The following is a 17,279-nucleotide window of genomic DNA, read 5'->3' on the forward strand; positions in this document are numbered from 1 at the left end:
ATGATGAGTAATACTCAATGTCTGGTAGTCGTCACACCCCGATGTTTGGTAACTAGTACTCAAGCTGAGATTGTTGGAAACCGTTAGTTGGTTAACATCCACTTTAGAGAGGCCCTACTAACCTATGATCAACATGACACCTCAGAAAGGGTACTCCTTCCTAGCCAAACTTTCTGGGTAGACGTTCCCGTAAACGCAATCCTACATGTAGGAGACCTGGCCCTGTATCACCTAAACCCTGACCAATATGAGAGCGACATAGAAATCTCAGAGTTCTTCTCCAAACACACCATCGAGCTAGATACTAAAACACTAACTCGCCTAGAATATGAGGGAACCCAAGTCATTGATCTAACCCCCATAGATAACACTCTTAGAGAGCTGTCGTCTCAACCCCTATGGCCAGTTCAGCCTGTCACCTATGCATGGTCCACTCCGGACACCTTACTAGTTACCCTGATAGGATTAGGATATCTTTTGACCTTTGGTATAGCTTGGTTCTATTTCAAAAGCACTCGAGCCCCCCAGAGCAGGTTAGAAACTTGGTCTAATAAAATGGTCAAATTCGTTAGACATAAGAGAGCCAAGAGAGGTGAACCCCAAGTTTTAGATATGAAGCCAAAGGTCATGTCGAAGAACCAGCTCTCGAGGTTGCGTTTGAACAAGACCTACCCCTAAATAATTAGAATCCCTTCAGCATGCAAACATCAACACTCCATATGCACCCATACACTGATAGGAAGACATCAGCTCTGGAAATGTGTTTGAATATGCTTGCTGATCTCACCTTCCTCCAGAGCAAAAGTTCTTTTCAGCTCCATGCTCCCTGCCGGACCATAAGACTGAAAAAAGGGGGGAATGTAGTGGAGTATGGATCGAATAGAGAAATGAAAAACTCTCCACTTTAACAAGGATTTTTGTTTGGAACAGAACCCACATTCCACAGAATTTTGTGTGTGTGTACAAACTCTCATCAAAGACTGAGCAGGACACTTTCCAGCGACACCCTCCCTCATCTCCTTAGGATGAAAGATAACAGGACAGTTATAATGCTTTTAGGCAGAGGGGAGAACAAACAAAGTGGGGAATAACTATGAGTAACAATCCCGTTTTATGACGAGTGGTGCCTAAACGGGGAAAACGTTATCTCGTGTGGGATCGGCAGATGGTAAAACTGACTGAACTCGGGTTGACCTCCCAGTAACCATCCGCACAAGACGAACAGCATGGACCAACAGCGACCCCAAGTGGACGTTGGCTAAATCACGTCTCGCCTGAGGTCGCCTGGATACATAATGGAAATAATCAAATTCTAATAAATGTGTGTACGCGATATGTATTAATGTCACTCTTTGTGTCCTCAGATGAACGTCTACCAACCAATGAAGTGATGTGTATTACTGTTTTCAATCATGAAAGAAAGTTTCTGTTTCTAACTAAGAAAACGAGTTAATATCTCGAGTTAATATAACAACACAATATTGTAGTGGTATGTGATCATGACGTACCCAAAATAAAATTATACGTAGATGTTTGATAGCAATAATCTAGGACACATATTATGCTATACCACAAGTATGTATAAGTAATTCCTATGATATTCAATTTTGTGTATACGTGGACCCCGGATCCAATCAAAGGAAGGACACCTCCCAATAGGGCGTGACCGCGCTACCTTTGAAAAGAGGGTGCCGACTCATTTCGCTCACTTTTACACTTACTACGCTACGCTACTCTACTTTCCTCTTCCTTTTTGAATCTTTCTCTTTCTCTTACGCTCTCTCTAATTTTCAACCTCTCCAAGCGAGACGTTTTTCTCTTCGTTACGCCGACGAACAAAGACTTTAAAAGGACCTCACTCAGCTTCCCAAGAGACGTCTTGCGCCATCTAGAGTGTGAAAGAAAATTTACCAGTAACGTCGAGTGACTTGAATACCTTCTTTTCTTTTTAATTGTGTTTATGTTTTATTGCCCAATCTAAGTTTAATCTCACGACTGATCAAAGCAGGTGAACTTATTCATGGCCAGAGTAAGAAACACCGCCGAGATAGAAGAAAGTCGCAGAATAAGTATAAGTCTATTGAAACGATTTTCAGTTCTGGATCTGCAGGAACCAGCGAAGCTTTTGTCCCTATGTCCACATAGTGGACCCTCCTACTCAGGACATTGAGCCAGAGGGAATCCTGTCTTCTGTGTCACCACGCTCTGAGTACGCCCGAGGCGACTCGACCAGCGGAGGAACGGACTCCACGCTGACCCAGCCTGAAACTTCCACGAAGAACTGCGGGAACTAAGCGGGACGCCATCACTTCCAGGACCTCAAAGAGCCTCTGTACCCGACGAGTAGTTGAGAATCGACGGAAAAGTAAGCTAAACCTATGCACTTCCAGAGCTGCAAATTGAATTAAGTCTCTTGATAAACTTATACGTTAATTAAATCTCAGTTAGGAACACATTAGTCACAAGCCATATCGCCTAGCTTATCTTCCAATTCGAATTGGCTTCACCTGCGTTGATGCCATGAGATTTTAAGATTATGCTATGTTAAGTAAATATTCTTTTACTTTTAATAAATATTTCCATTATTTGAAATCACAGTGTGTGGAGTCTGTTCATTAAAAGTCTGAAGATCCTGAAGAACTCACTTAGCTTGGCCATTATTCATTCTCAAACTAATTGCTAACGTTTTAATTACTTAAATTATAAAATTTTAATTATTATCATTAGTCAAATATCAGTAATCACAAGAGTTTGCATAAGGTCAACGCTACAAACACAATATATAAATATATATAATATATATATATTTATGTATATATCACGGTGTATACACAACATACACTACATGTCCCAACTTTTTTGGAATCCGGTTTGTAATAACACTGACAAATTTTTGAATGCTCAGAAATGTTTATTAATTTTTTTTCAACAGAACCAGTACTATGATCATATCCCCAGTTTAGATAATATGTCAGATATTATTAAGTAATCACGGACTATTTGTATAGAAAGGAATAAAAGAGTCTCATTAAATGCCATATGTTGACAAATGCGAGTTTCAAAAGAGGAAGGTTAGAAGCTCATGCTGATGGCAGCGGTGTCGTGGAAGTCCATAGACCTGCGTCGTCTTCTTGAGCCTTTATCGTCATCATCATCATCATTATCAGTGCATGGCTGAGAAAGTAAAAATAGTAACATTTCAATATTGGTTTTCATATATCAGCTACTCTGCTGTCAAACACCACAGAAATAAGGATCTCATTCTAATAAATGTCTGACAGTTCTGGTCAAATGACCAGTTTTTGTTAATATTCTAAGAGAAAATAAGTGAACACAATAATAACACAGCATCTAAAATAGAATTACAAGAGAATTCAGCTGCTATTATTTAAAAAAAAAAAACTATGTCATTTGTCAAGGTTGTCTTTCTTTCAGATAACTTTGAGCTGAACATACCAGAGCACACTGTCCTCCATTTCTCAGACACAGGTGAACCTGGCAGTGCAGGTTGAATGAGTTGGAAAGACCAGTGAAGGTGAACATCCTGAAGGAGAAGTAGTCAGATAAGGAGACTCCATTCTGCAGTACCTGCACTGTACCGTCCTGAGGGTTAGGACACCTGTTAAAAGATCAGGGAAAATCAGGGTGAGTGGGGGCAACCTGGGAATTCACAAGGATACATTTGAAGTGACTTCCCTCTCACATTTTTCATCTCTGAAATGAATCTTCAAACAGTAGATTAGATGGGATCATCTAATCAGATTCAACATGGGACCATCTGACTATTGTGTTTCTTAAGTCCTGTGAAACCAACTCAGATACAGTATGTGGTTAGTGATTGCACTGTGTAAAGATTTTCCTCTTACCCATTAGTGACCAGGTCCCAGCGAGCGTTGTAGTAGTAGTAGTAGTACTGTACATTCGGTGTGGCCCAGCAACTGTCCAGGACCGCGGTGAACTGCTGAGCATCAACTCCACTTATGCTCAAAGATATATAGATCTGCTGGTTTACTCCAAGAGTGACAGTGCCCACTAAAGGATTGGTGAATGAAGCATCAGCGTAGGGTGTCAAACTGATCTGGTATGTGCCCTGTCCACTAGGCAGGTTTTTGCTGACAACACTGTAGAAAAAATAGACTGAATTAATAATGTTCAACAAGGACACAGTGTCACTGATGTAAAGTACAATAGTCCGTAACTGTGAATATCTGTGAAGAACTAGCATTAAGCATCATTCTTCTAGTATTTTATATTAGTATATGTACTATGTATGTATATATGTATTAGTAAATTATTATTTAGTTTACTTATCTGTTTAGTGATGTTTTTTCTGTCTTATTACTTAATACTTTATTAGTTACTTTTAATTAATGTACCCTTATTGTGAAGTCTTATCAAATATATTTGAAATAAATTATGACGATTAACTGCAGCTGCAAAAATCATTACCCGCTAGTGGCCTGGAAGAGAGTGGGCGCGTCAATTGTCTGAATGAGCGGATACACACAGGAGAAGCTAACATTCAGCCATCTGTCACGACTGATCATACTCTGTTGATATGGGCCATTGAACATCTGAATGGCGTTCTTGTAGATGAAGTTAGTTGCATTAGTCTAAAAAACACAGATATAGTTTCGGACAATCAGACAAGTCTTTTTTTCTACTACCATATCTCTCTAATTACAGAGCCTCTGTTTCACCTGCAAGATTGTGCCACATTCATTGTCTTTAAAACTGAACACCAGTCGGTCATTCTGTATCTGCCCCGTGCAGCTGGGGTCGTTCAGGTGGAGAAGTTGTGAAGAAAACCCTGCCTCAAACAGCTGGCAACGGGACAGAGACACTGACAGATTAGTTCCTCCACATGTCTCGACAGAATCTGAGAGAAAACATAGTCAGCAGTGTCAAATATTGCCTTTGATAAAACATGTAAAACAATTTAAAAATGAGATTTTGAATGAAACATTTACCAAAACTGTCTGGATTGGGCCTTGGGTTATTGTCTGCACAGGCACAGCCGTAAACTCCAGATCTCACTACACACATCTCATTGGTGGAGCAGTTCAAAAACGCACAGGCTAGAGAGAGAGAGAGAGAGAGAGAGAGAGAGAGAGAGAGAGAGAGAGAGAGAGAGAGATTTACATCACAAACAATGAGCCATCATTAATAAAGAATGTGTCTCAATGTGTCTTGTAGTGCCCATATGTGTAAAAATTAGGCTTTCACATGGCATTAAAATATCAAACTCAAACTTTGTAAAAGAAGCTGAACATTTACAGAAGTTAATAAATAACTAAATAAACAATAAATACATTTGTTAATTAAGTTAATAAATAAATAAGTTAATGAATAAATTTGTGATTTTTACCATCAACACGGAAGGCCCATCGACCAGGCTTGCCGACATTAGTGCTTGTACGAAGGTTGGTGGTACTGGGGACTGAAATGGTGTATTGTTGGGTGTTGTCCGCAGTGAAATAACCAGCCTAGAAAGATTAAAATCCCAAGCAAAGTATTAAATACTACAGAAATTGTCTCTCTTCTCAGAATGTACTAAAGTATTTTATTGGTTTCTCTCACCTTCCAGGCTTCAGGATCATTCGGCATGTCACCATAGTTGAACAGGACGTAAGACACGTCACTGTCTCCATCCGAGATCAAGACAATCTGGAAAGTCACCCCCTTCAAGAAGAAAATATATGTCACACACTGAACATGTGGATTTAGAGAATGAACTGTATTGATGTGCACTAACCCCCACATCAGGCTCAAACTCCACATTACTCCAAGTGGCAACGAAGACCCAGCCTGCGGTGAAGGCTGTTCCAGGGAAGAGTTGTTGAATTGCAGATGAAGCCTGATTTATAAGAGGTCCGCTTGTGGCTTGCTCATAGGAGATGTTGTTTCTTGTGTAAATGTCAATGTCAGTCCACAGTGCAGCAATGATGTCTGCACTGATGTATGGATAGTAGCCATCATATTGAGGGATAGCTTGAAAAGACACGAAACCATCCATATAGAGCTGAGGGAGAAATAAAAATATATCTCAGTTCCTTTAAGGACTGTATGAATTGCAGCCACTTGTTTTTTTGAGGTGATTTGTAATCATGATATGGTCATCTTTTATTTATTTTTATTTTTTTGTAAAGCCAAAATACCTATTAGACTACACCAAACTGTTTACGAGATCCAAACAGGTTTGTCAGTAACATCATAAACTGCAACTGTCTAATTTAACAACCTGTATTTATGGAATGCACACATCAATTTCACTTTTAATTTGTGATTAGATTGTCAGCTTTGATTGGATTAAAACAAACCGTGGTGCAATTGTATAATTAGTGGGGTTCGTTAGAGTAAGTGTGAATGCACCCTTTGAACACTGATGTGTACCAAACAAGCAAACCACGACCAAATATCAGATATTAAAAGGCATCAGACAAAATAAAATCACACGTACGCCACAATTATAAAAGTATCAGTGTGAAATTAAACCAAATCAGAACTAAAATTTAACAATTTATCGTGTTCTTGTTTGGTCTGGATCAAGGGAACAGAATTAAAACCCTGAACCTAATTTTAAATGAACACTGAGGGTAATAAGGTCTGTGATCCCTCTGTGATCATTTAACACTAATTGTATTTATTTAACACTTGCAAATATGCTGTGCAAAACAAAATGATTGTTTGCTGGTGGTTATTAGATTCATCTCTAAATATGCATCTTTTTAAATAAAGAAAAAAGGTAACATTATTAAATTACTTCAGTACAAATTTTTTCCCAGTTGAATTCCAGAAGCATTTATTTGTTTATTTAGTTATTTAGTCAGTCATAGCAGAACAACCATTCATTCATTATCTGTAACCATTATCCAATTCAGGGTCGCGGTGGATCCAGAGCCTACATGGAATCATTGGGCGCAAGGCAGGGAATACACCCTGGAGGAGGCGCCAGTCCTTCACAGGGCAACACACACACACACACACACACTGGAGTCACCAATCCACCTACCAACATGTGTTTTTGGACTGTGGGAGGAAACCGGAGCACCCGGAGGAAACCTACGCAAACACACTCCTCACAGACAGTCACCTGGAGCGGGAATCGAACCCACAACCTCCCACAACCTGTGACACTCCCTGCTGCACCACCATGCCGCCCAAGAACAACCATGTTATTGTAATATACTATAGCAAAGTTATTGTCTGTCAGACATTTACAATAAGATGATGTGGTTTTTAATATTTATTTTTTTACATCTGCCTTTTTTCTACTTACATATAGTGTTGAGTATTGTTTTGAAGCGTAGGAGAAGGGCTGCTGAAGCTGGATCTGAACATAAGACCCGTCTCCAGTAAGAGCGTTCTGGACAGCCGTAGGTAGCACAGGAAAGAATAGCCCAAACGGTTCTGGAAAACACCCAATCAGTTTTTTAGCACTAGTGTTACACTCTAATCATGGGATGGTGAGGTATTGTGTTCTGTGCTTTAGTAAATATTAGTATTTTTTTTATTTGCAATAAAATATCATATAAATTAAAAAATTAAGAATAATTTAATTTAGATAAATTGCTTTAAATATTAAACACACACACACACACACACACACGCTCTCTCTCACACACACACACACACACACACACACACATACACACAACAACAGCAAAGACCACAAGCTCTAGATTCTGTACCGTTAACTTTAAAAGCCCAGCGACCGAGAACTCCAACATTTGTGGATGTAGGGAGGCTTGTAATAGTGGAGACTGGGAGTTGGAACTGATAGCTGTTGTCTGCTGTCTGATAACCGGCCTAAAAACAATCATTTAAATAAAAGAATCAATAGAGCAAATGCTATTAAAAGAGAATAAACTCCTTAGAGTTTTAGATATTTGGAGATCTTGGAACATTGTGAAAAAACCTAAAATTACATGTATACAGGATCATGCGCCTCTTACCTTCCAGTATTCATAATCAGTAGGAATGGTGACATAATGCAGCAGGGCGTAAGAGCTACTGTCTGCACCAGAGATCAAGACCACTTGGAAAGTGACCGCCTTAAAGAGAACAAAGATGTCAGACGTTGGTCTTGAGGCAGCAGCTCAGTTATAAGGACTGGCACTTACCCCTGTGTCAGGTTCAAATTCCACATTCTGCCAAGTGCCCACGAACACCCAGGTGGCAGAGAAGCTGGTCAAATTGAAACTCTGTTTAATTACAGTTGTAGCCTGTTGCAGAAGGGGGCCACTTGTAGCTTGCTGGAAGGTAATGTCTCCTCTGGTGTAAGTGTCAATATCAGTCCAGAGTCCAGCGATCATGTTTGCACTTGGTAATTGGTTATATGGATAGTAGCCATCAGTGTAGAGGTTAGAATTAAAATCAAAAGACAGGAAGCCATCCATGCTCAACTGAAAAAGAAAAAAATAGAAATAATTACTTATAAAATTCTAAATACTGCATGAAAGCAAGTCATCTTTCTAAGCTGCTCTGTAATTAATGTTTCTCTTATTACTTACTGCTGTCTTGTTAATCTAAAGAATAGCAGCATAGATGCATATAAAATGCACAGGTGGACTACAGTCTGAAATTGTAACTACAGAGTTCTCCTATATGGTCAGTGGAGCTGAGAGAATGGACAATCAGTAGAGAAATGGTAGTTGTAGGTAGGATTTGTGCACAATAGCCTACACATGTACAGACTTGTTATAAATATGTATTCAACTCATTCAGTTACCATTAAACTATTTATCATCTCAATTATAATAAATGTGTGAAGGATTAATAAGGCGTTTTGTCATCATCTCTGCCATTATATATTTTGAAGGACTTGGAAATAAGGTAGTTGTGGGTTGGATAGTTTTGGTGGGAAGACTGTGTCAGAACAGTAGTGATAGTCTAAAATCACCAGTAGATCTGTTGTGCCTGATCCACACTATGTAACGGCAGTGCGTGAATCATCTCAACATCTCATCATTTTCAACAAGATTTCTTATTCAGTACGAATCCACCATAAAAGTTACTGACACCTCCCAGCGTCAAATTATTTCTGTTCAAATGGGGCTTTTGATAGCTTTTAGGGTTCATGGTTTGAACCCATATGTGGTAGTACTGTGTTGGTCATAAGTGTAAAGGAATTATGTGGAGATGTGGAGAATTTGGTAATGTTTTATCTAACTTGTAGTACATTCTAGTACATTCTCTATGACTTCACTTCTGGGAGATCCTTGTCTGAAAGGTCTCTGAAACCTCCAAGGTTGTGGGTCCCACTCCAGGTGAATATCTGTGAGGCGTTTAATCAAATAAAACTGTGTTATTAGCACTTACTAAATGCTCCTCTTGATTACTCTTACCTTAGCCTTGAATGATTATGCCTTGGCTGTTAACTGTGCTCAAAGTTACTGTCACGGAATACATCTTACACTGAAAATTTTTCATTGTTTTGCTTACATATAATTGTGAGAAAGATCTTCCAAAGTAGTTAAATGGCTGGATGAGCTGGATCTGTTGGTAATTTCCATCATAATGAAGATCAAGATGACCAGCAGAAGACAGAACAGGAAACAGTATGGTTGGAGCTGGAAGAAATTTGATAATATAAATAGTTCATTAATTTGGTTGAGCAACTCTTACTAACAGACCAGTTGTATATAAAGAATAGGGCTCGCTAACCTGCAAACCTGCTCGCTAACTAAACTTTAAAAACACACACACACACACACACACACACACACACACACACACACACACACACCACAACAACAACAGCAAAGACCACAAGCTCTAGATTCTGTACCGTTAACTTTAAAAGCCCAGCGACCGAGAACTCCAACATTGGTGGATGAAGGGAGGCTAGTAATATTGGAGACTGGGAGTTGGAACTGATAGCTGTTGTCTGCTGTCTGATAACCGGCCTAAAAACAATCATTTAAATAAAAGAATCAATAGAGCAAATGCTATTAAAAGAGAATAAATTCTTTAGAGTTTTGGATATGTGAAGATCTTGGAACATTGTGAAAAAAAATTTAAATTACATGTATACAGGATCATGCGCCTCTTACCGTCCAGTATCCAAGATCAGTAGGAATGGTGACATAATGCAACAGGGCATAAGAGCTACTGTCTGCACCAGAGATCAAGACCACTTGGAAAGTGACCGCCTTAAAGAGAACAAAGATGTCAGATGTTGGTCTGGAGGCAGCAGCTCAGTTATAAGGACGGGCACTTACCCCTGTGTCAGGTTCAAATTCCACATTCTGCCAAGTGCCCACGAACATCCAGGTGGCAGAGAAGCTGGTCAAATTGAAACTCTGTTTAATTACAGTTGTAGCCTGTTGCAGAAGGGGGCCACTTGTAGCTTGCTCGAAGGTAATGTTTCCTCTGGTGTAAGTGTCAATATCTGTCCAGAGTCCAGCGATCATGTTTGCACTTGGTAATTGGTTATATGGATAGTAGCCATCAGCGTTTAGGTTAGAATTAAAATCAAAAGACAGGAAGCCATCCATGCTCAGCTGAAAAATAAATAAATAGAAATAATTACTTATAAAATTCTAAATACTGCACGAAAGCAAGTTATCTTTCTAAGCTGCTCTATAATTAATGTTTCTCTTATTACTTGCTGCTGTCTTGTTAATCTAAAGAATAGCAGCATAGATGCATATAAAATGCACAGGTGGACTACAGTCTGTAATTATAACTACAGAGTGCTCCTGTTTGGTCAGTGGAGCTGAGAGAATGGACAATCAGTAGAGAAATGGTAGTTGTAGGTAGGATTTGTGCACAATAGCCTACACATGTACAGACTTGTTATAAATATGTATTCTACTCATTCAGTTACCATTAAACTATTTATCATCTCAATTATAATAAAAGTGTGAAGGATTAATAAGGCGTTTTGTCATCATCTCTGCCATTATATATTTTGAAGGACTTAGAAATAAGGTAGTTGTGGGTTGGATAGTTTTGGTGGGAAGACTGTGTCAGAACAGTAGTGATAGTCTAAAAACACCAGTAGATCTGTTGTGCCTGATCCACACTATGTAACGGCAGTGCGTGAATCATCTCAACATCTCATCATTTTCAACAAGATTTCTTATTCAGTACGAATCCACCATAAAAGTTACTGACACCTCCCAGCGTCAAATTATTTCTGTTCAAATGGGGCTTTTGATAGCTTTTAGGGTTCATGGTTTGAACCCATATGTGGTAGTACTGTGTTGGTCATAAGTGTAAAGGAATTATGTGGAGATGTGGAGAATTTGGTAATGTTTTATCTAACTTGTAGTACATTCTAGTACATTCTCTATGACTTCACTTCTGGGAGATCCTTGTCTGAAAGGTCTCTGAAACCTCCAAGGTTGTGGGTCCCACTCCAGGTGAATATCTGTGAGGCGTTTAATCAAATAAAACTGTGTTATTAGCACTTACTAAATGCTCCTCTTGATTACTCTTACCTTAGCCTTGAATGATTATGCCTTGGCTGTTAACTGTGCTCAAAGTTACTGTCACAGAATACACCTTACACTGAAAATTATTCATTGTTTTGCTTACATATAATTGTGAGTAAGATCTTCCAAAGTAGTTAAATGGCTGGATGAGCTGGATCTGTTGGTAATTTCCATCATAATGAAGATCAAGATGACCAGCAGAAGACAGAACAGGAAACAGTATGGTTGGAGCTGGAAGAAATTTGATAATATAAATAGTTCATTAATTTGGTTGAGTGACTCTTACTAACAGACCAGTATATAAAGAATAGGGCCCGCTAACCTGCAAACCTACGAACCAATTTCTTAATATTCGGGAGCTGCCCTAGTAAAGAGCCATCCATAAATCTTGGTCCATGAATTTCTAAATAAAATTAGCTGGAACTCAAAATGTCCATTTCTTTATACCTAGGCTTATACATTTGATTTTAAAGTAAAAGGTAAAGGACACTTAGTTTTCTGGATGCACTGATAAAACACTCTTAGTATCCATGTCAATGGTGTGGAGTCTTTAATCATAAAATCAGTTTGGAGACAGTGTGAAACTAAATGTACCCAGAGGTGAACCGGCAACTTGGAAAATCCATCGACCAGGTATTCCAACATTGGAACTCGAAGGAAGGTTAGTGATGTTGGAGACGTTAATGGTGAAATTTTGATTGTTGTCCTGTGTCTGTAAGCCAGCCTAGAACAACATAATTTAAAGACAATTAACCCTCCTGTTATGTTCAAATTGACCTGTTTTAAAGTTTGAAGATCTAGGAAAAATAGTTAAAAGTATATGTTTTAGTGTGAAACTTCTTCTGCTTGCCTTAATTAGTGTAATCAACATATCATATTGAAATAGTTCATCTCACACATTTGCAACCACGCATGTTTGTATCACATAGATACTGTTTGGGTCAATTTGACACGGCAGTCAAACTGGAGGTAAAAGGGTGTCAGAAATGTCAGAGAATTTCTTTGTTTGCAACTGTGAAACTTATTTCACTGCAATCACACACACACACACACACACACACACGCACACGCACACACACACACACATGCACACACAGGTACACAGGTGCAGATGTTATGATTTTTGACATGAACCATTAATGTTCTCGTGGGAAAACTCCACCCACATTCAGTGGACACTCAATAGGGGAGGGGCAAAACATAAAAGATTCTCTGCATGGGAGTCCTACCAGCATTACACTGTGTCAGGCAGACCTTTACAAAATAAGCAGCCGAAGCAAAAGGATTACAGTCCAGAAGGCTCTGGAAGTCATCACTGTTCATGACAGTGAAATAGAGGAGGATGTGTCTGAAGACAAAGACTATCTCGAGCTAAATACTGATTATAATGATTCTGATATTGGAGTGGCACTGTGGTGCAGCAGGTTGTGTCACAGTCACACAGCTCTAGGACGGTTGTTCCTGGTTGTGAGCATGTTGTGCGTTTGACAGCCAGTCTTTCAAAAGTAATAAAGTGGTGAAAATTTTTAAAAGTTGTATTTTTTATGTAAAACAAGTGATTTATCCTAACTGAACCATTATTTGAACCATTACCTGTTGGAGGTAAGGAACACCACTGTACTAAATATTGATAGAATTATTAGTAATGGAGTTAGTAGTGACATATTCACATTGCTTGTTAGGATTTTTTTGGTTTCAGACATCTTTTGTGTAATTATGCACAATGACATGCACCATGTCAAATTGACCCGGGACCACCACTGCTGTTCCTGACAAATGAACATAACAGGAGGGTTAACATTGTAAATCAGTACACATTAAAAATACTATTGTACAGTGCTGCTATATCTTGAAATGTTATGAAAATTCTTAAAGAAAATATATAGAAATAAGAATCTCCTCTACTCACCAACCAGGGCTCTGGATCATTAGGAATGACCCCATAATTCATCATGACACAAGTGTGGCCTTCATTATCAGAGACCAAGACCACTTGGAATGTCACAGCCTTAAAAAAAAAGAGAGAGAGAGAGATCATCAAAAATAGTTCAGCTTTCAAGCAGTAACTGAAATGATATGGCTGTGGCTGTGATTGACACTTACCCCTGTGTCAGGTTCAAATTCCATGTTCCACCAAGTGCTGACAAAGACCCAGGAAGCAGTGAATCCAGGGTAAACCGAGTCCATTTGGTCTGTAACTGTCTGCAGAAGAGGACCATTTGTGGCTTGCTCATAGGAGATGTCTCCTCTGGTGTACATGTCAAGGTCAGTCCACAGTGGAGCAATGATGTCTGTGTTTGAAATTGGGATGTAGCCATCGAATGTGAGGGGTGTAAAAGACAGGAAACCATCCATACTGAGCTGAGGAAGAAGCAGAGGAAGAATTCAGAGTTTACCTTCAACAGTATGACTGTGTATCATTCATGAGGCGGTGACCCCGGGACAACAAGGAAGTGTGTGCTATTTTGATCATAATTCTACCCTTCTCAGCCTTGATTTCCCATTGTCCTCACATCCCAAGCTACTATTAAATGAGATTTATAGACTTTTGACATATGTACTGGCAGTTAAAAAAAGTCAAAACAAAATTACAGCACTTTATAAAGTAACTGACTGGGGCTGAATGTCAGCAGTAAAATCTTCATTGTAAAATGTTTTATTCTGAAACAGGAATAAAGTCAACATATAAAAAATAGCTCAATATTTACTGTTTTGCTCTTATTATTTATCCAGGGTGCAAATAAACCTGAAACAACATTCTGTTCTGTCGCTTACATAAAGTTGACTGTACTGTCTTTCAAAGTAGGAAAAATTCTGCTGAAGTGGGATCCCTTGCCAATTTCCATCCCCAGTAACAGCAGAGTGAACGACACCAGACCCAAACTGAATGAGTGGTGCAGGCAGCGCTGGAAGAAAATTGTTAAAAGTTATGATCAAACACACAACTTCAGAGACCTCTGCTAATAATGTTTTTTTTAAGTTTGTCAAGTTTTCTCTCAAGGTCTTTCTTCAGTGTAGCATTTTCTAACAGAAGACATTCTCAGTACATTCCTTAAATTAAGAGCTCACAATGATGTAACTGAAGGAAAGGGGAATGTTAGCTAGCTGACCTTGTCCTTGTGTCTTTTCCACTCCACCTGAGGGAGAGAGAGAGAGAGAGAGAGAGAGAGAGAGAAAGAGAGGGAGAGAGAGAGAGAGAACAATTGTGTTGAGTCACTTCTGCACCATCTCCGATATTAAAAAACAAAAGCAGTATAGAAATATACTAAAACTGAATGTATAACTTCACATGACCTTTTACCCCTCTATTTAGTAAAGGTCAGCACATGGACTCACTCAAACAGAGCAGAACGACCAGCGGAAGTGGAAAATCCATTCTGAAAAGAGAACCTACAACACAGGAAAAGGAAGAGAGAGAGAGAGGGAGAGAGAGAGAGAGAGAGAGAGAGAGAGAGAGAGAGAGAGAGAGAGAGACTTACATATCAACAATGAACATCCAGATTCATTGAAATGTTCACCTGCTTGTGAAAGTGTGTAAAGTGTGTGTAACGACAGAAAGATGCTGAAGGTGTTATCTGGCAGGATTCCACTTAAATTAATAGTAGCTATATATAAAAAGGTATGAACTAAGTATTAAAAGAATAAATTTAAATAATCAGAGAAAATTTCACTCAGCAAACAGCTGTCTTCATAATGCAGCCTGGTATTCAGACATCCATTAACTAATGGGCATTTGACTAAAACATTAATGTAAGATTTTATTTTTTTGTAATGTTTAAAATTATCAACATTCTAAATAAGCATAATTCATTCATTCATTATTTGTAAGCGCTTATCCAGTTCAGGGTCACGGTGGGTCCAGAGCCTACCTGGAATCATTGGACGCAAGGCAGGAATACACCCTGGAGGGGGCGCCCTCGACAGGGCAACACACGCACTCACATTTTGTAATCACCAATCCACCTACCAACCTGTGTTTTTGGATTGTGAGAGGAAACCCACGCGGAGAGCACACCAAATTTTTCACAGACAGTCACCCAGAGCAGGACTCGAACCCACAACCTCCAGGTCCCTGGAGCTGTTCAACTGTGACACTACCTGCTGCACCACCTAAATAAGCATAATGATAATTACAATGAATACAGTTGTGAGAAGTCATGAGCTAGTGTGAAAAACAAAGTTTGTTTGCAGATATTGTATGTGGATGAATTGTATTAGATGAAACCTAAAATAATACGGGACTGCCACAAGGAGAGATGTGGAAAGGGTTAAACCTACGCATCCACACACAGAATATCCCACCTATTGGAATGATTTTACTTGACTTTATGTGAACACTTATTTATTTATTTGTTTGTTTATTTATTTAGCAAATGAATTACACTGCTCAGATAAAGCTAATTTTATCAATGAAAAATAACTTTTTCCCCGTAATATAAAAATATTGATTTTCTTATATTTATTTACATGGTGGTCATTCATTTGTGTGGATGATGATAATAATGTGTTAATATTAAGGAAATGTAAATGTCCTCCCAATTTGTAAACATTTGGTACTTTCTACTCACTTTCTAAAAAATTCTGTTCATACAGTCTGTTCATACAGTGTTGATGAATTTGTTGATGAATGAGTTTTCGATAACATCCATATTACTCTTAGATTACGTATAGTTTGCTTGTGTTTACGAAAAATTTATGGATGAGGCCCATCAATTCATGAAAAATGTTAAACAATCCTAACAAAATAGTACTTTTCTAAATGAGGGTTTGGATTTAAACTTATTTATTGATATTTTCCACAGACCATCTTTATTTTTCACTAAGATATATCTACAAATTAAGTCCATTTATTTTTACTGAGTTTAATGAAAAACAGATTAATTGAATGTCTTACCAGATGAAAGATTACCAGTGCTGTGTGTAGAGCAGCTACAGGCCACCTGATGAGAAGGGCATCATTTTGGGTTATATACACTCTGATACAATAACAAATGTATGCAGGTATTTACCAAGAGGAACCTGTTAAACGTGGGTAAAAATACTTTCAGTTTTGATTAAAACAACCAAGCTTTTATCCAAATCAATCTTGAATTAAAATATGAAGTTTGTCCTGTTTCTTTTCTGTTTCATTCTAGACGCACACAGGTTCTCGTTTAGTTTCATTAAAGATACAGTTTCACTGGTTGAATTACACATTTTCTTGAATTTCTAAATGAAAATGTATACTTCCTCAACAGTTTTTTAAATTTAATATTATATAAAAACTTATGCAATATGTCAACAAATGTCACACATTTAAAAATCTTTCCTTGATGTGGTAGTGTACTTAAAAAAAAAAAAAAAAGCAAAAAAATGATAGGTTTTTGTATTATGGCTTTAATTGCACTTATTAACACTTTCTTAATTTATAACCTTTATTTTAAAGAATTTATATAAAACACGTAGAGTTGTATTGATGTAAGTTGCTGTAGAAAAAAATATTATTTTTATTATTTCATAAAAGGTTTACAAGATGGGCAATCTCCTCTCCGAAAATATGCATTTATAAATTATAATATTATATTCCTTGTACATCTGTTTGTCATGTCTGACCAAAGGAAAATCAAAATTTACTTTTATCAGAGAACATTTTGGACCACTTAGCAGCAGTCCAGTCCTTTTTGGAAGTGAGACGCTTCTGACGGTCTCTTGTTTAAGAGTGGCTTGACACAAGGAATGTGACAGCTGAAACTCATGTCTTGTTTTTTGGAAGTGAGACACTTCTGACAGTCTCGTTTAAGAGTGGCTTTACACAAGGAATGTGACACCTGAAACCCATGTCTTGCTTTTTGGAAGCGA

General features: G+C 38.3%; 1 protein-coding gene across 1 annotated transcript; it reads right to left on the reverse strand.

Moving 5' to 3' along the window:
• Positions 1-3,072: 3,072 nt before the first annotated feature.
• On the reverse strand, positions 3,073-16,394 carry LOC136691400 (uncharacterized). Its single transcript, XM_066663960.1, has 24 exons — positions 16,336-16,394; positions 14,778-14,831; positions 14,552-14,578; positions 14,217-14,347; positions 13,545-13,802; positions 13,351-13,449; positions 12,036-12,165; positions 11,545-11,672; positions 10,224-10,505; positions 10,056-10,154; positions 9,791-9,908; positions 9,445-9,572; positions 8,124-8,405; positions 7,956-8,054; positions 7,692-7,809; positions 7,280-7,410; positions 5,756-6,022; positions 5,581-5,682; positions 5,369-5,486; positions 4,701-4,879; positions 4,450-4,613; positions 3,867-4,121; positions 3,457-3,619; positions 3,073-3,174 (listed from the first exon to the last, which is right to left on the reverse strand). Exons 2-24 carry the CDS (start codon positions 14,815-14,817, stop codon positions 3,073-3,075), a joined length of 3,420 nt encoding a protein of 1,139 aa, XP_066520057.1. The 5' UTR covers positions 14,818-14,831; positions 16,336-16,394.
• Between the last annotated feature and the right edge of the window lie 885 nt (positions 16,395-17,279).

The sequence above is a fragment of the Hoplias malabaricus genome, chromosome 3 (genome assembly GCF_029633855.1).
Source record: "Hoplias malabaricus isolate fHopMal1 chromosome 3, fHopMal1.hap1, whole genome shotgun sequence".
Classification (NCBI taxonomy): Eukaryota; Metazoa; Chordata; class Actinopteri; order Characiformes; family Erythrinidae; genus Hoplias; species Hoplias malabaricus.

What these genes read in the sequence shown, in the direction of transcription:
- LOC136691400 (XM_066663960.1), bottom strand. Translation starts at nt 14,817, where the DNA reads ATGGATTTTCCACTTCCGCTGGTCGTTCTGCTCTGTTTGA. An exon ending in AATTTGAACCTGACACAGGG is followed by an intron (nt 10,155 to 10,223) that starts GTAAGTGCCCGT and finishes GTTCTCTTTAAG; the next exon opens with GCGGTCACTTTCCAAGTGGT. An exon ending in AATGTGGCACAATCTTGCAG is followed by an intron (nt 4,614 to 4,700) that starts GTGAAACAGAGG and finishes TGTGTTTTTTAG; the next exon opens with ACTAATGCAACTAACTTCAT.